Source organism: Anolis carolinensis, unplaced genomic scaffold (assembly GCF_035594765.1).
Source record: "Anolis carolinensis isolate JA03-04 unplaced genomic scaffold, rAnoCar3.1.pri scaffold_14, whole genome shotgun sequence".
NCBI lineage: Eukaryota > Metazoa > Chordata > Lepidosauria > Squamata > Dactyloidae > Anolis > Anolis carolinensis.
Window position 1 is genome coordinate 10,489,615 of NW_026943825.1, and position 19,743 is coordinate 10,509,357.

The 19,743-nt window shown below is 39.8% G+C and overlaps 1 protein-coding gene and 1 long non-coding RNA gene across 2 annotated transcripts in view; one reads left to right on the forward strand and one right to left on the reverse strand.

Moving 5' to 3' along the window:
* The window catches only part of LOC100566259 (unconventional myosin-Ie), a 90,853-nt gene that overhangs the window by 20,346 nt on the left and 50,764 nt on the right, over nt 1–19,743 (reverse strand). The window contains exons 15-19 of the mRNA XM_062965156.1: nt 18,869–18,954; nt 18,397–18,478; nt 16,177–16,283; nt 13,747–13,845; nt 12,942–13,086 (exon numbers count right to left, since the gene is read on the reverse strand). Of these exons, the coding sequence (XP_062821226.1) occupies nt 12,942–13,086; nt 13,747–13,845; nt 16,177–16,283; nt 18,397–18,478; nt 18,869–18,954 (519 nt within the window). The remainder of the gene's footprint in view (nt 1–12,941; nt 13,087–13,746; nt 13,846–16,176; nt 16,284–18,396; nt 18,479–18,868; nt 18,955–19,743) is intronic.
* Nucleotides 2,051–11,640, forward strand: LOC134294351 (uncharacterized). Its single transcript, XR_010001280.1, has 2 exons — nt 2,051–2,628; nt 11,262–11,640. It is a non-coding gene; the product is annotated as an uncharacterized LOC134294351 (long non-coding RNA).

Here is a 19,743-nt window from a genome sequence, read left to right on the forward strand (position 1 = left end):
GTACGAAAAAGAAAAAAAAGAGAAAAACTTCGGAAACCATTTTATAAGATCAGCGATTCTAAAGGTATGGATGAAGCATAAGAACAGGTTCTGTGACAAAATCCCACTCTGGCTATCACCACTTGAAGCGGTCCAGAGGAGAGAAATGGGGTGGAAACGATGGCCGAGATATAAGGATCTAGTAGAAAAGAAGGAAGGAGAATGGAAACTGAAGACACAGCAAGAGATGAACAAAATAGATAAGAATATATCCTGGTTCCAGTATTGGCAAGTAAAAGAAAAATTTACAAAGGATAAAAGTTTAGGATTCGCAGAGAAGGAAACGTTTTGGGACAAAATAATGACATCAGGAAAGAAAATAATAACCAAGATTTACAAAAAACTATTGGAGTGGGACACAGAAAAGGAAAATACAAAGAAAGACCAGAATACAGGTGCAACTGACTTAAAGGAAAACTGGATAAAGATGGCACACAGATGGTACTGGACGCCAAAGAAATTAGGAAAATGTTACAAAAATATAAATACGAAATGTTGGAAATGTGGAGAAAGAGAAGGATCGCTATTCCACATGTGGTGGACATGTAAGGAAGCGGAAAAATACTGGGGGAGAGTGAGGAAAAAACTACAAGAAATGCTAGAAATAAGAATACCATTAAAACCAGAGATCTTCCTATTAGGAATAACTGATCAAAAAACTGAAAAAAATAAAGATAAACTTCTATTCCTAATGACCACAGCAGCAAGGATATGCTTTGCAAAGAGATGGAAAGGAAAACAAATTCCAGAAGAGGAAGAATGGATAATAAGAATTATGGAAATAAGAAATATGGATAGACTCACGTATCTAATATCAAAAAATAAAGGAGAAGCAATAAGAGAGACAGACTGGAGTCAAATTACCACCTATTTGAACAAGGAATATGGAAAAATAGAACAAGGAGGAAAAAAAGAAAGATAAAGACACCAATAAAAGGATAATAGAAGAGGACAGGAGAACGTAGAAGAAAGAGAAGAAAATTAAGTAAGGGGAAAGGCAGGACCTCCAAGGAAGATGATCGGAAGTCACTCAGGATTTTATTTTTTTTTTCTTTTTCATTCTATTTTGGTGTCTCCCTGTGGGCCCCCTATGTGTCTATCCCTACCCTCCCCCACCCTAATCCCTAACCATGAAACCCAGTATAGGATTTTAATATGTATACAAAACTCAATAAAGATTATTTAAAAAAAAGAAAAAAAAGAATATAAGCTGAGGCACCTAATTTTACCACAAAAAACTGGGAAAACATTGACTCCAGTATAAGCCGAGAGTGGGAAATGTCAGAAATAAAAATAGATACCAATAAAATTACATTAATTGAGGCCTCAGTAGTTTAAATATTTTTGAATGTTTACATCAAACTGTAATTTAAGATATGACTGTCCAACTCTGATCCAATCATTATTTTCATCTTCTTCCATGTAAATGTGCTTATGTATTCTTTTAATAATAATAATAGAGTAAAATATGTAATAATAATAATAATAAATACAGGAAAATAATAAATGTAATAATAAATAGAGTAAAATAATAAATGTATTACGGTAGTAATAATAAAAATAGAGTAAAATAAATGTAAAAGTAACAACAATAATAGAGTAAAACAATAAATGTAATAATAATAATTAATAGAGTAAAATAATAAATGTAACAATACCAATAATAATAGAGAAAAATAATCAATATACCATATACTTGACCTGAATATAAGCCGACCTGAATATAAGCCGACCTGAATATAAGCCCACCAGGACCCTCACCCGAGTATAAGCCGAGGAGGTTTTTTTCAGTCCTAAAAAAGGGCTGGAAAACTAGACTTATACTCGAGTATATACAGTAAATAATAATAATAATAATAATAATAATAATAATAATAATAATAATAATAATTTTTTATTATTATTATTATTATTATTATTATTATTATTATTATTATTATTATTTGGATGCTGTAAGTTTTCCAGCCTGTCAGGCCATGTTCCAGAAGCATTCTCTCCTGATGTTTCGCCCACTTCTATGGCAGGCATCCTCAGAGGTTGTGAGGTTGACAACACAATGAACATCTCTATGGGAATAAATTGTTCCAAGACACACAGAGATTGGCGAACAGACCTCACAACTTCTGAGGATGCCTGCCATAGATGTGGGCAAAACGTCAGGAGAGAATGCTTCTGGAACATGGCCATACAGCCCAGAAAACTCACAGCAACCCATGAAAGCTTTTGACAACACATTATTATTATTATTATTATTATTATTATTATTATTATTATTATTATTGGCACAACGACATAGTCTGACACAGCAAACAAGATAGATATGCTGGGTTTCGTATCATTATTATTATTATTATTATTATTATTATTATTATTTGAAACACAACAAGATTTTTTTTTTCGTGTCAGGAGCTTCTGGAGTGAGAGAGTTGACCGTCTGCAAGGACGTTGCCCAGGGGACGCCCGGATGTTTTTTGATGTTTTTACCATCCTTGTGGGAGGCTTCTCTCATGTCCCCGCATGGAGCTGGAGCTGATAGAGGGAGCTCATCCACACTCTCCCCAGGTGGGATTCGAACCTGGCAGCTTTCAGGTCAGCAACCCAACCTTGAAGTCACTTAGTCCACTACGCCATCTGGGGGCGCCATCTGGGGACAACAAGATGAGTCCACAGCAGACACTCTGCTAGCTGGTGTATTGGATCACATGTCAGACACTATTATTATTATTATTATTATTATTATTATTATTATTATTATTATTATTATTAGAGTTTTTTGGACATTGTGGGCTTGTGTGTGTTATTTTAACTTCTAATATCATTAGAATATCCTCCCGGGTCAGGATGGCATACCTGCCCAAAATGATTGGGAAGTTTAGCCTACCCACGTTATAAGTTTTTATACTCATTTTCTTGGCATTCGATTGTTCTTAATGTTTTTAGAAGCCTTGGGTCCCATTCTAGGAGAAAGGCAGCACAAAAATGCCATAAAAAACCAAACATAAATAAAAATTAGTTAATTTTTATGTGCAAGTGTGAAATAATAATAATAGTAGTAGTAGTAGTACAGTAGAGTCTCACTTATCCAACATCCGCTTATCCAACGTTCTGGATTATCCAACGTAGTCTGCCTTTTAGTAGTTGATATTTTTGTAGTCAATCTTTTCAATACATTGTGATGTTTTGGTACTAAATTCGTAAACACAGTAATTACTACATAATGTTACTGTGTATTGAACTGCTTTTTCTGTCAAATTTGTTGTAAAACATGATGTTTTGGTACTTAACAATATCTATATATATAAAAGAGTGATGGCATCACGGCAATTCACAAAACAACAAAAGTACAGGCCCCCCAACCTCAAAATTTGACAACACAACCCATCATCCACGCCTCAAGGTTGATACAACAAAAAGAAAAGAAAAATAAAGTCCTAATTAGAGGGAGAGCAATAATTTTTTTTATCCAATTGCTGCCAGTTTAGAGGGCTAATCTCTGCCCACTTGGTTGCCTAGCAACCAAGGGACAGCCAGGTTTCAGTTAGGGGACAGGCAGATTTAGGCCTCACTTAGGCTTCTTCCACAGATTATCTAATTTGCACTGGATTATATGGCAGTGTAGACTCAAGGTCCTTCCACACAGCTATATAACCCATTTAGAATCTTATATTATCTGCTTTGCACTGGATTATCTTGACTCCGCACTACCATATAATCCACTGCAGTGTGCATTTTATACAGCTGTGAAGAAGGGGCCTCAGATAATCCAGTTCTGAGCAGATAATATAAGATTAGAAATATACAGTAGAATCTCACTTATCCAACGTAAACAGGCCGGCAGAACGTTGGATAAGTGAATATGTTGGATAAGAAGAAGGGATTCAGGAAAAGCCAATTAAACATCAAATTAGGTAATCGTTATACAAATTAAGCACCAAAACATCATATTATACAACAAATTTGACAGAAAAAGTAGTTCCATGCGTAGTAATGCTATGTAGTATTTACAGTAGAGTCTCACTTATCCAACACTCGCTTATCCAACGCATTTTTGTGGTCAATGCTTTCAATATATCGTGATATTTTGGTGCTAAATTCATAAATACAGTAATTACTATATAGCATTACTGTGTACTGAACTACTTTTTCTGACAAATTTGTTGTCTAACATGATGTTTTGGTGCTTAATTTGTAAAATCATAACTTAATTTGATGTTTAATAGGGTTATCCTTAATTCCTCATTATCCAACATATTTGCTTATCCAACGTTCTGCCGGCCCGTTTATGTTGGATAAGTGAGACTCTACTGTACTGTATTTACAAATTTACCACTAAAATATCACAATGAATTTAAAACACTGACTACAAAAACATTGATTATGAAAAGGTAGAATGCGTTGGATAATCCAGAACATTGTATAAGCGAATGTTGGATAAGTGAGATTCTTCTTTAATATGAAATAATTACTGGGATAGAATAATGCAGAACAATATAATCTCTAAAACCAGGACAGTAAATAAACAGGGGAATTCACACAGGAAACAATCGGGGCCAGTTAACACCTCCCAACAAAGTATTCCCATCATCAAAGTCTGGCAAATCCTGTTTTCTCAGGGCCACAGACAGTAGAAGCACATAAAATATCGCAAACAACATCACTCTGAAAACAAGGGTATTCCAGACAGGAAACAATCAGGGCCAGCTAACACCTCCCACCAAAGTATTCCCATCATCAAAGTCTGGAAAATCCTCTGTTTTCTCAGGGCCACAGACAGTAGAAGCACATAAAATATCGCAAACAACACCACTCTGAAAACAAGGGAATTCCAAACAGGAAACAATCAGGGCCAGCTAACACCTCCCAACAAAAAATTCACTCAGGGAGGAAACAGCCAGGCTTTAAAGCTGCAAGGCCATTACATCCTAATCATTTTTCCTAATTGCAGCATTCATACTTGCCTCCAACAAACAAAAAAAACCAATCAGAAATATTGTATATTCACAACCTTTAGAAAATAATATCCCCTGATGACACAGCGTGTTAAAGCGCTGAACTGCTGAACTTCTGGACTGAAAGGCCACAGGTTTGAATTGGGGGAGCGGAGAGAGCCCCCACTGTTAGCTCCAGCTTCTGCCAACCCAGAAGTTCGAAAACATGCAAATGTGAGTGCATCAATAGGTACTGCTCCGGCGGGAAGGTAACGCTGCTCCATGTAGTCATCCCACATGACCTTGGAGGAGTCTACGGACAACGCTGGCTCTTTGGCTTAGAAATGGAGATGAGCACCAACCTCCAGAGTAAGACACGACTGGACTTAATGTCTGGGGAAAACCTTTACCCTTGACCTTAACTACCACCAGTTCCTCAATACTTTATTTCCCATACCACCATACTTCGCCACAGCAACGCGTGGCCGGGCACAGCTAGTAGTAATATATAATACTCTATTAGACTATAATAATATTATAATATATTTTATTTACATATAATATTGATAATAATATAATGTAATACAATATAATAATAATAATTATAATTTTATATTTATATCACATGTAATAATATTGCAATATAGTGGTATAGTACAATATAGTAATATATAATGCTTATATTGTGCTGTACTAATAATATATTATATGTATATATATAACTTGTGAGCCACCCTGAGTCACCTTTGGTGTGAGAGGGGTGGGATATAAATGTTGCGAATAAATAAATAAATAAATAAAGTGTAATTTTATATTTAATAGGCTTTTCCTTAATCCCTCCTTATTATCCAACATATTCGCTTATCCAACATTCTGCCGGCCCATTTAGCTTGGATAAATGAGACTCTACTATAGTCATGTCATGAAGACTTTTACAACAAAAGTTAAAACATCCTGCTCAGACTGAACAGAATATCCCACTTCTGACACCAAAAATGTTATGAATAACTTTTCAATAACTTTAAAGTATAGGTTCTTGTCATGGAACCCAGTTACAGGGCTTTGGTAATTCAGCCCTGCAACTGGGAGTCATAACATAAACAATCCCAGAAGCACCTGGCAGAAGAAGATAGAATACGCCTGGGAACTTGGGACCGAAAGTATAAACAATTATAATTGGTCTAGTGTGTGAAAATGGTAGTAATGTGATATTGGAGGTGGAACTTGATGATGATATTTACGTGTGGTGTTACGTAGCATCAAAAGTTATAAAAATAGTTGTATGTAAACATTGAGTCATTCTTGACTTTTCCAAAGTCATGTGTTCTTCAATAAAGATTGGATTTGAGAGCAGTTATCTCTAATCTGCGTTCAGACTGATCCTTTGAAGTGAGCAGGACAATTAAGTCAAGAATCCAGTTCTCACCCTCCTGCAAATTTGCAGTGAAGTGATAATGAGCAGGGAAGGAGATCAAAGCCATGACGGAGCAAAGGGGCCTTCGCTGGGAGCTCGGCCGTTGGCAGAAGAGACATTGCAAGCCATAGCTTCCTCTACGGGGTACCCCAAGCCGGACGGCGTGACTCAGAGGATTCCCAGAGGGGGAAGAGGCGTTCCGGCGGCGGCAGAAACCAGTTGGGGATCTGGAGGAAGCATGCCGGAGACCGTGGCCCTGCGGCTATCCATCCTGGAAACTCATTTATCCAGGCTCTCGGATACCGTGGGGAGAATAGTGCCAATATTGGAAAAGAATCTCCAAAAAGAGCACATCCGATATGGCGCCGAGAGAGAGCCAAGCAAAGGAGATGATTGGAGCCAGAGGGGACAGCGAGCTTCAACGCAGAGTCCCGCGGTGGCAAGGGACGAGGGAGATGAGGAATACTGGCAAGAGCTTGAGTTCCGGGACAGAATGGCGCGCGAAGTGGAGCGCCAGCAAGCTCTGGGAATTCTGAGGCCGCCAACCCCAACAGAGCTCCCAACCCCCCGAATGGGAGTCGGAGTAGAAAGACCACTGGGGCCAGGGATCGGGTCCAGTGGATTAGCAGACGAAGGCGGAGAGCAGCAGGAGATCCAGGAAGAGGAGGAGGATGTGCCGTACGACGAGGAAAGGCGAGATGCGGGGGCTACAGCGAGGCCAATATGCGGATGGGGTGAAGGGCCGACAGCGGCGGCAGGATTTCGGGAGCCGCGCAGAATGACCACCGGAGTGGGGCGCGGCGTGTTCCAAGGGGCCATCCAAGGAAACCCGATGCAACCCTTCCCCATGCCTCCCAGACAGCATCAACGGGCCGCTGAATGGATGCCAAGAAGGGAAGATCTCAAGCTAGAATACGGAGGGGAATCAGATGAACTGAACTTCTTTCTAATTAGCATCAGAGGATACATGGAAGACAACGCACACACATTCCCCTCCGAAGCAAGCAGGGTTCGAGCCATCGGCAACACACTAAAGCGAGGAGCAGCCAGCTGGTACGTGCAACTCCATGCCAGACACGACCCATGTTTGAGGTCAGTGCCCCGCTTCCTCGCCGCACTGGAAAACCGGTTCAGAGACCGGCTAGAGCAATTGAGGGCTCGAGACCAGCTGAAAGGAATAAAGCAGAGGGACAAAACGGTGCCCGAGTACGCAGAGGAATTCCTCCACCTCGCGGAAAGGGTACCAGAGTGGTCTGAAGTGACCAAAGTGGAATTATTTAAAGAGGGACTACGCCCCGAGATTTTCAGCTGGGCAGCGCACAGAGATGACCCCGAAACGCTCCAGGGATGGATTCAACTAGCAGGGCGTGTTGAATCCACCCTGGCCCAAGTAAAGCGCTTCAGGAGCAGCGGCGGCCAGCAAAGACCGGTGGCGAGAGGTCGAGGAGAAACGAGGAAGCAGGAAAGACCCGGAGGGAGGCCGGGGATTCCCTCCAGAGGAGACGACAACAAACCTAAACCGGGATGCTTTGTATGTGGGAAGACGGGCCATCGAGCAGCAGAATGCTGGGCCCGGAAGGGGGAGCCGCCAAAACCCTCAAAGCCCAAGCCAGCAACCGGGAGGCGTGCGGAGGAGGAGGTGCAAGCCCCAGAACCTTCAGAAAAATTGGTGAGTCGGGACAAACGCATGATAGTAGTGCCAATCTGCCTCTCGGGGCTAGAGAATCGGGCCACCTGCAAGGCATTTGTGGATTGTGGTTGTTCCAGAAATATTATAACTCCGGAATTAGCAGGAGCGTTGAAATGCCAGCAGATGGCGCTTGACTCCCCAATTGCGTTTTCGCAGCTAGACGGATCAGTTGCTACTGGGGAAGTATCTACAAAGGAAATACGGGAGGTCCCATGTAAAATAGGCAAATGGGAAGGAAGAATATCCTTTGTGATAGCCCCTATTGCCACATACCACGTAATATTAGGGATACCATGGCTCGAACAGGCAAATCCTGAAGTAGATTGGAGAGGAAAGAGCCTAGCATTTAAAGAACAGCAGACGCAATGGGAGATAAGCAAGATTGCAGAAGAGGAAGACGAGGGAGATGAAGAAGGTGAAATAGACCCACAGCTATTGCCACCTGAATACAGAGACTTTGTGGATGTGTTCAATCAGAAAGAGGCAAGTAAATTACCCCCCAAAAGGAATATAGAAGTAGAAATTGAAATAACCCCAGGAGCAAACTTACCAAAACCAAAAGTGTATCCCATGTCTGTGCAGGAAAAGGAGGAATTGAGGAAATACATTGATAAAAACCTGGCGCGAGGCTTCATTAAGCCATCCAATTCTCCTCTCGGGGCCCCAGTGTTATTCAGGAGAAAGAAAGACAACTCCCTAAGATTGTGCATTGATTATCGAAATTTAAATGCAATTACTAAGGACAATAAATACCCTATGCCATTAGTAAAGGATTTAATTACCGTATTAAAGAAAGGGAGCATATTTACTAAACTTGATTTAATTGAAGCATATCATAAATTAAGGATCAAACCGGAGGATACTTGGAAAACTGCATTTTCCTGCGCATTCGGCCATTTTGAATATAAAATTTTGCCTTTCGGATTAAAAAATGGAGGCAGCTGCTTTATGCAGCTTATAAATGAAATACTACACCCATTGTTGTACAGAGGGGTATTCATATTTCTTGATGATATCTTGATTGTGACTGAAGATAAGGAAAAGCACGTGAAATTGGTCCGGGAAGTTTTGCAGAGGCTAAGAGAAGCAAAGCTGTACGCAAAACTGTCCAAATGTGAATTTAATAAAACTCAAATTGACTTTCTGGGGTATCGGATATCTCCAGAAGGGTTAGCTATGGATCCAGCTAAAGTATCAGATGTAAAAGAATGGGGAGTGCCTCAAACAAGGAGGCAATTGCAATCATTTCTGGGGTTTGCAAATTTTTACAGATCCTTCATAAAAGGCTTCGCGCAAATAACTGCACCCCTTACTGAACTTTTAAAAACAAAAGGGAAAGGAGAGACAGCAAAAGTAAAAGCTCCTGGCGCCAAACTAAGTTGGACGCCAGAATGCCAAAAGGCATTTGAAACCCTAAAAGAATGCTTCACAGAAGGACCCATTCTAAAACACCCCGATATCAGGAGCCCGTTCATAATCCATTGCGATGCATCAGACTGTGCGTATGGGGCAGTACTATTGCAAAAGGATCAAAATGGGAACTTAAAACCCTGTGGATATTTGTCCCGGAAGTTCAGCGAAACTGAAAAATGTTGGCCGATATGGGAAAAAGAGGCACTAGCCATATTAAAAGCCTTAGAATGCTGGCGGCACTTTCTCGAAGGAAGCGGAATCCCATTCGAAATTTGGTCTGACCATAAGAACCTCCAGTATTTAAAGTCTCATCGAAAATTGTCCCCCAAACAGATTAGATGGGCACAATACTTCAGCAGGTTCGATTTCCAATTAAAGTTTTTTCAAGGGAAGCAGAATGTCTTGGCAGATGCCCTTTCACGCATGCCTCAACACGAAGGAATAACCACAGCAAAAGAGGGAACAATATTCTCTGATAAACAATGGGGCTTAGCTGTCAGGACAAGAGCACAAACCCAAAAAGAGAACACTGCTATGGTTGAACTCGGCGGGGAAGATAATTGGGGAAACGAACTGAAACAGTCTTATGAAGGAGACCAGTGGATCGCATCCAATGCAGAACAGGGGGAGCAGAAGGGGGGATTTTGGTTTGTGAACAAGAAACTGTATATCCCAGCAACATTAAGGATCAAGATTTTGCATCGTTTTCACAATAACCAGAGCGCTGGTCATACAGGAATTACAAAAACAACAAAAGCAATAGCAAAACATTGCTGGTGGCCAGGGATGAGGAAGGACATAAAGAACCATGTGGTTCAATGTGATGATTGTGCCAGAAATAAATCGAGAGGAGGGAAACCAATGGGATTATTACAAACAGTAGCAGAACCTACCAGACCTTGGGAATGTGTAGCTATGGACTTTGTGGGGGAACTACCGGTTAGCAAAGGACATCGTTATATTTGGACAGTATTAGACCTGTTTTCTAAACAGGCCCACTTTATAGCTCTGCCGAAACTACCATCAGCCGAGAAACTAGCTGAATTGTACATAAACCACATTTACAAACTGCATGGATGTCCCAGTAGAGTGGTCAGTGACAGAGGAGTACAATTCACAGCAAAATTTTGGGAAAAATTCTTGGAAATGCTAGGAGCAGAAAGGAGTTTAAGTTCTGCTTTTCACCCCATGACAAATGGGGCGGTAGAACCTACTCAGCAGACACTTGGGCAGTTCCTTCGAATGTACTCTAACATGAGACAAAATGACTGGTCTCGGTGGTTGGCTTTTGCAGAACTAGCTTTTAATTCGACTATACATTCAGCAACAAACAAAACCCCCTTTGAAGTAGTTTACGGGTATGAAATACAGCCTCTGCCCCAGCTGCCAAGATGGGCAGAGAATGAGGAAACAGAAGGGGGGAAATGGAAAACGCAAATGATGGAATGCTGGAGTCAAGTGACTGCATCCTTAAAGGAAGCACATAAAAAGTATAAAGTGTTCGCAGATAGAAAGAGGGTGGAAGGTGATAAATTGGAGAAAGGAGATTTAGTGTGGTTAAGTACCCAAAACATCAAACTGGGGCTACCTTCGAAAAAATTGGGCCCTAAATATATTGGACCATTTAGAATACAGGGTGTTATCAACGAAGTGACTTTCCAGTTGGCATTGCCAAAAAGTTTGGGGAAAATACACCCTGTATTCCATCGTAGCTTACTGAAAAAATACATGGGTACTTTGGACAAAATGGACACATAGAATTATTGTTTTGTTTCAGATTTGTGATGAAGGAAGAACCGAAGAGGAGGACGAAGAAAAGGAGGGCACCATGTCATGGAACCCAGTTACAGGGCTTTGGTAATTCAGCCCTGCAACTGGGAGTCATAACATAAACAATCCCAGAAGCACCTGGCAGAAGAAGATAGAATACGCCTGGGAACTTGGGACCGAAAGTATAAACAATTATAATTGGTCTAGTGTGTGAAAATGGTAGTAATGTGATATTGGAGGTGGAACTTGATGATGATATTTACGTGTGGTGTTACGTAGCATCAAAAGTTATAAAAATAGTTGTATGTAAACATTGAGTCATTCTTGACTTTTCCAAAGTCATGTGTTCTTCAATAAAGATTGGATTTGAGAGCAGTTATCTCTAATCTGCGTTCAGACTGATCCTTTGAAGTGAGCAGGACAGGTTCTTTTTATTGCAGTTTCAGTCTGAGAGGTATAGCAGAACTTTTATAGAACAACAAAGAACAACATTTAGACATAGACATATTCTATGCAACTACATTGGATTCACAAACAACCTACAGTTACATTGGCTAAGAAACAAACGGGGGGGGGGGGTGTTACATTTTCATTCTTCATTCACACACAACATGCATCCATCTTCATGCACACAAATATTACCATATTCTCTCTCCCTTCTTGGAGAAGCACCTGCTTAGGCCAGACCCAGCTTCCACTGCTGACTGCCAAGCCCTAGTTCCAAAACGCCAAAACGCCAAAAAGACCATGACTTCAAAACGCACTCTTTTCTCTTCCCATGAGAAAAAGAGGCCCCAAAAAGTGAACAGAATCCTGCTTTCCCAGAGCAGATCTGCCACTCCCAAGGACACCATCTCCACTGAGCATGGCGGGTGAACAGCGTCGCTGTCTGTCACACCTTCTGGACTGTCATAAGGTCACTTATATAGCAATATTTTGCTGATGATGTTGTCCCAAAGTTGTAAATGAATCATAGACGTCTTCTATCATGGAATATCCTCAGTTTCCTGGACCAGATGTTGATTCCTCTTGATTGGTGTTAGCAAACACAAGCAGCTCTGCCCCAAAAGTTCATCAAGTCAGCAAATGTTGACAGATGTTAACAGATGTAAACATTTCTCTTATCAGTCACAGTTCTTATCACAGTTTGCCAGGCAGGTCAACTATTTCAGGTCTCGTTAACAGGTTTTAATTACAATTCCTGAGCAGGTCTTAGTCTACAGACTGGTGTCTTCAAATGTACTAACTCATTCATTCTTCCATTCATACCACATATCATATATGCATATTTTGGTCACAGTCATAATAAGGAACCAGACACTGCCTTGGCCATCCATGCATCCAGAACGGAAACGGCATCTTTCAAGCAATTCAGATTGCAGTCCCTGTCAACCCCAGACTGCATGGCCACTGGGGATGATGGGAGTTATAGTCCCCATGGATCAACTATGCTGTATCTCATTACAAGATAGAGATAACACAGGGAGAGAAGAAACAAGAGGGAGGAATTGGGAGTTCTCTACTTCCGCCTTCTTTGGTGCCATCCAATATTCAGAATCATGGAATCCCAGCATCACATGAGACCCCCAAAGGTCATCCAATCCAACCCCCTTCTATCTGGCAGGAAGACACAATCAAATCCTCTCGACAGATGGCCCTCCAGCCCTCCACAGGTGGAATCGCTCACCGATTCGGGCGCTTTGATGAAGACCTTGGTGCGGCCCAGTTGGTACTGGTCGGGGTCCATGTTGACCGACTTCATCAGGTGCACCACGCCTTGCTTCTCATCCCCACGCCACGAAGGCCACGTTTCCCGGGTCAGGATGGCATACCTGCCCAAAAAGATTGTGATGGTTAGCTTACCCACGTTTAAGCCCTTGCCACCTCTTCTACCTCCCAGCCTAGAAAGGCTTTACCCATAATGTGTCCAGTCAGCAGAGGAGCATGGGAGGCTATGGTCAGTTGGCAACCCAGCCAATCAAAATTCTGTTAAACACAGAGGTGCATAAGAGGCTGTGGTGAGTTGGCAATCCAGCAGATCAAACTTCTATTAAACAGAGAAGCGCATGGGGGGCTGTGGTCAGTTGGCAACCCAGTCGAACAAACTTTTGTTGAACATAGATACGTGAGGCTGTGGCCAATTTGCAACACTGCCTACTTAACTTTCGTTAAAGGAAGAGGCACATGGGAGGGTGTGGTAATTTGGCAACCCAGTCAATCAAACTTCCATTAAGCACAGAGCTGCATGTGAGGCTGTGGTTAGTTTGCCTTTAATGAAAGTTGATTGGGCTGCATTGCAGAGGCGCATAGGAGGCTGTGATCAGTTGGCAACCAAGCTGATCAAACCTCCATTAAACACAGAGCCGAATGTGAGGATGTGGACACTGTGCAACGCAGTCCACTCAACTTTTGTTAAAGGCAGAGGCGCATAGGAGGCTGTGATCAGTTGGCAACACTTTGCAAAAAGACACCGAAGTGTAAGGGGAACTTACCGATGCAGGAACTTTTTGAAGACCCGGCGGTAAGCATAGCCAGCCCGTCGCACCCGGATGTTCTCCCGCAGGCCCAGATACTCCACCTGATGCTTCACCCTGGAAGGAAAGGCAAGAAAGGAGTTCAGCAACTGGGACTTTCTGGTTGGTATCTGAGATCCAGGGCTATAATGACTGCAAGGGATCCTTGTTAAAGCAGGGCTGTGAATCCTCCAGCCCTTGGAGAACTGCAACTCCCATCGGGTCGGGGGATGCTGGGTGCTGCAATCCAGCCACCTTGGGAAAGAAAGGGGCATGATCCCTACCCCTGCCATTGGTTTGTTTCCTGTTTAGCTGCTCCGAGTCTCAATCATGAGATAAAATATACTTTAACATGATTATTTCTTTTGTTTTGTTTTGGAATGTTGGATTTTAATAACTGTGTTGCATTTTGATGTTTGTCTATGATTTATTGTTTTATCTGGGCTTGGCCCCATGTAGGCCGCCCCGAGTCCCTTCGGGGAGATGGAGGCAGGGTATAAAAATAAAGTATTATCATTATTATTATTAAAGCAGGACACAATAATAATAATAATAGATAATAGATAATAATATAATAAGAGAAAATGATAATAACAGATAATAATATAATAATAGTATAACAGAATAGTAATAATAGATAATATAATAAGAGATAATGATAGTAATATAATAATATAATAGTATAGCAGAATAATAGTAATAATAATAGATAATAATATAATAAGAGAAAATGGTAATAGATAATAATATCATAATAGTATAACAGAATAGTAATAATAAATATAATAAGAGATAATGATAATAATATAATAATAGTATAGCAGAATAATAGTAATAATAATAGATAATAATATAATAAGAGATAATGATAATATAATAATAGTATAACAGAATAATAGTAATAATAATAGATAATAATATAATAAGAGATAATGATAATATAATAGTGTAACAGAATATGAGTAATAATAATAAATAATAGATAATAATATAAGAGATAATAAAATAATAAAATAATGATATAATAATAGTATAACAGAATAATAGTAATAATAATAGATAATAATATAAGAGATAATGATAATAATATAATAGTATAACAGAACAATAGTAATAATATAATAAGAAGTAATGATAATAATAATATAGGTAAAGGTAAAGGTTTTCCCCTGACGTTAAGTCCACTCTGGGCATTGGTGCTCATCTCCATTTCTAAGCTGAAGAGACGGCGTTGTCCGTAGACACCTCCAAGGTCATGTGGCCACTGGCATGACTGCATGGAACACCGTTACCTTCTCACCGGAGCGGTACCTATTGATCTACTCACATTGACATGTTTTCGAACTGCTAGGTTGGCAGGAGCTGGGGCTAACAGCGGGCACTCATTCTGCTCCCGGGATTTGAACCTGGGACCTTTCGGTCTGCAAATTTAGCAGCTCAGTGCTTTAACACACTACGCCACCACCAGGGGCCCAATAATAATACTGTATAATGATATAATAATAGTATAACAGAATAATAATAAAAATTAAATAGGAAAGAATGATAATAATAATATAATATAATATAACTAGCTGTGCCCAGTCACGCGTTGCTGTGGCAAAGTGGTGGTGGTATTGGTTAAAAATTGTTATGTAATTTTTATTTGACGTTATTTGTTTTTTTTAATTAATTTTATTTTATCTTTTTATTTATTATATTTCATTATTTTCATTTATTATTTTTTGTTATTTTCTGTTATTATAGTATTTTATTGTATTAATTTTTTAGTGTTTTTTATTATTTTTTAGTGTTTTTTTATTATTTTTTATTGGGTTGCTAGGAGACCAAGTTGGAGGAGCTTAGCCTTCTAACTGGCAGCAATTTTATGGATAAAAGCAATTATTCCTCTCTCTCTAATTAGGACTTTATTTTTCTTTTCTTTTTGTTGTATCAACCTAGAGGCGTGGATGATGGGTTGTGTTGTCAAATTTCGAGGTCGGGGGGCCTGTAGTTTTGTTGTTTTGTCGGTCGCCGTGATGCCATCACTCTTTTATATATATAGATAATAGTATAACGAATAATAGTAATAATATAGTAAGAAGTAATGATAATAATAATATATTGATATAATGATAGTATAACAGAATAATAGTAATAATATAATAGGAAATAATCATAATAATAATATAATAGTATACCAGAATAATAGTAATAATAATGGATAATAGTAGATATTAATACCTAACAGAATAATAGTAATAATAATAATAATAATAATAATAATAATAATAATAATAATGGGGTCTGAGTTCAACACGTTTTGAGGAGCTCCTTCAAAATGCAGACCAAAACCTCTTCTCCCCAATATCAGAGCTACGAGCCCCCTCTGAGTCCATCAGCCCCCCCAAACCTTCTTGCCCCGCTCACCGGCTCTCTTCCCAATCGCGGGGCTTTTTGGTCTCGTTTGGCTTGATGCACCGGATGTAGTGAGGAGTGCATTTCATCAAAGTGTCCACCAAGTTGTTGGCTTGTTTCTTGTTTTGGGGAAGGAAATAAAAATAAATCACGTTACTTCCAACAGCCATGCCTAAACATTTGCAGAGCTTTGCAGATTTGAGGATTCAGGGCTTTGACTGATACGCTCTTTCAAGGAAACTCTAGGTCTTTGGCGTGTCTCTAGGAACACCATAATACTAATAATAGGTAAAGGTAGAGGTATCATATTATATCATAATAATATAGTATTAATTTTATAATATTAATATAATATTGATATAATGTCAAATGATATAATGATATAATAATATAGTATTAATATAGAATATATTATATAATAATATAGTATTACTATTATAATATTAATATGTCATTATTAATAATATAATAATTAAATATAAGAATATAGTAGCAATAAAATATTAACAATAGAATATTAATATATAATAATATACTAATATAGCATGTAAAGGTAAAGGTTTCCCCCGATGTAAAGTCCAGTCGTGACCGTCTCTGGGGGTTGGTGCTCATCTCCATTTCTAAACTGAAGAGCCAGCAAGGTCATGTGGCCAGCATGACTGCATGGAGCACCATACTTTCCCACCAGAGCAGTACCTATTCATCTACTCACATTTGCATGTTTTCAAACTGCTAGGTTGGCAGAAGCTGGGGCTAACAGTAGGAGCTCACCCGCCTCCTCGGATTCAAACCACCAACCTTTCGGTCAGCAAGTTCAGCAGCTTAGTAGTTTAACCTGCTGCACCACCGAGGGCTCTCGTATTATTACCCGTATATGCTCGAGTATAAGCCGACCCAAATATAAGCTGAGGCACCTAATTTTACCACAAAAAAACTGGGAAAACATTGGCTCTGGAATAAGCTGAGGGTGGTAAATTTCAGAAATAAAAGCAGATACCAATAAAATTACATTAATTGAGGCAAATGTAGGTCAAATGTTTTTGAATATTTACATCAAGCTCAAATTTAAGATAAGACTGTCCAACTCTGATCAAATCATTATTCTCATCTTCTTCAATGTAAATGTGCTTATGTTTCCTTTTAATAATAATAGAGTCAAATAATATATGTAATAACAATAATAATAAATACAGGAAAATAATACAAGTAATAATAAATAGAGTAAAATAATAAATGCCATAATAATAATAAGATCAGAGTGAAATAATAAATGTATTATTAATAATAATAAAATAGAGTAATATAAATGTAATAGTAGCAACAATAATAGAGAAAAATAATAAATGTACCATATATTCTCGAGTATAAGCTGACCCAAATATAAGCCGAGGGGGCTTTTTCAGTCTTAAAAAAAGGGCTGAAAAACTAGGCTTATACTCGAGTATATACAGTATATATATATATTATATTCTAATAATAAATCACATTTGCATGTTTTCGAATTGCTAGGTTGGCCGAAGCTGGGGCTAACAGCGGGTGCTCACTCCGCTCCCTGGATTCGAACCTGCAACCTTTCAGTCCGGAAGTTCACCAGTTCAGCGCTTTAAAATGCTGCGTCATCAGGGATTCCAATACTACTACTACTACTACTACTACTACTACTACTACTAATACTTATGGCTTACTACTACTTAAATATCTATATAAATCATGGATTTGGACTCAGGGACCCAGGCATTCTTAAAGAAAACTCTTTGCAAAGCAGATGTGGTTCTGTACTTCCAGCAGAACCCTTAAGGCTGCATCTACACCATCAGATGAACACAGTTTGACCCGTCTTTAACTGCCATTGCTCAATGAGGTGGAATTCTGGGATTTATAGTTTGGTGAGGCACTAGCGCTCTTTGGAAGAGAAGGCCAAAGACCAGCTCAAGGCAGAAAGGGATTTAGAATTAATAATAATAACAACAACAACAACACTGCACCCAGTGTGCCGATCACCACTGGGACCCCCTTGACTGGCTTGTGCCAGAGTCTTTGCAGGTCAATCTTTAAATCCTCGTATTGTGTCAGCTTTTTCAGTTGCTTCCCGTCAATATAATAATAATAATAATAACGGATCGTCAATGTTGCAACATGGTCTCTTGGGATTGCAACATTGACGATCCATTATTATTATTATTATTATTATTATTATTATTATTATTATTATTATTATTATTATTATTATACCTTGATCTTGCTGCCCGCTGTCGTGGGTCTCCCCTTCTTCTCCACATTGAGGTTTTCAGGGAAAAGGTCCCGGATGAAAGGGCTGCGAACGAGAAAGGAAATCCATTAAGTGGTATTTACATTGGCCACTTTAGGGATGAAGGACCACAGATGATGGGATTTGCAGTACTTTGAAATGCTTCGACTCCCACAGACCACTGCGACGCCCACCAGTCACGGAACTGGACCAAACTTGGCACACAGAACCCCCATGACCCCCTTTACATCCTGGTGCAGATTGGGGGGAAATGGACCATGGATGATGGGATTTGCAGTACCTTCACTCACTTCCTGAGACTACTGTGACTACCAGGAATGACAGAATTGGACCAAACGTGGCACACATATCCCCCATGACCCCATTTACGTCCTTGTGCAGTTTGGGGGAGGACATACCAAGGATAATGGGACTTGCAATATCAGGGACACTCACATCTCGCTGCTCTGCATCAGCTCAATGAGGTCCGTGAAGAGGACGTCCCGGTTGCGCTCGCAAAAGCCCTCCACGTCGTACGAAACCTGCCAAACGGGAAGGAAGGCAATGTATTTCATCTGGACTGCAGCAATGGGAAGCAACGTTTCATCTGGAAGGGACCCCTAAAGGCCATCCAGTCCAACCCCCTTCTGCCAGGCAGGGAGACACCGTCAAAGCCCTCCCAACAGAAGGCCATACTGCCACTTCTTAAAGACCTCCAGAGAAGGAGACTCTATAAGTCCATTACGGTCTGAAGGGGACCCCAAAGGTCATCTAGTCTGACCCTCTTCTGCCAAGCAGGGGCAGGCAATGAATGAATGACTCCATCATGGAATCACACAGTTGGGACACCGAAGGTCATCTAGTCCATCCAGTCTGACCCCCTTCTGCAATAGGGACACCATTCAATCCCTCCCAACAGAGGGCCATCCAGCCTCTGCTTAAAGACCTCCAGAGAAGGAATGTCCACCAGTCTATATAATTCCATTGGAGTTGGAAGGGAATCCAGTTCAACCCTATTCTGCCAGGCAGGAAGAAACCCTCCATCCAACTTCTACTTAATAATAATAATAATAATAATAATAATAATAATAATAATAATGCTAGAATCCAATTCTACTAATAATAGAATCCAATAATAATAACAATAGAATCCAATAATAATAATAATAATAATAATAATAATAATAATAATAATAATAATAATAGAATTCAATAATTAATAATAATAATAATAGAATCCTAGAGTTGGGAGTGGCGTCTATCATTGAGTTGAGCCATCCAGAATGGGTTCTTCTTCTGTTCCTATCCCTTCCGTTTAACCAAATATTCTA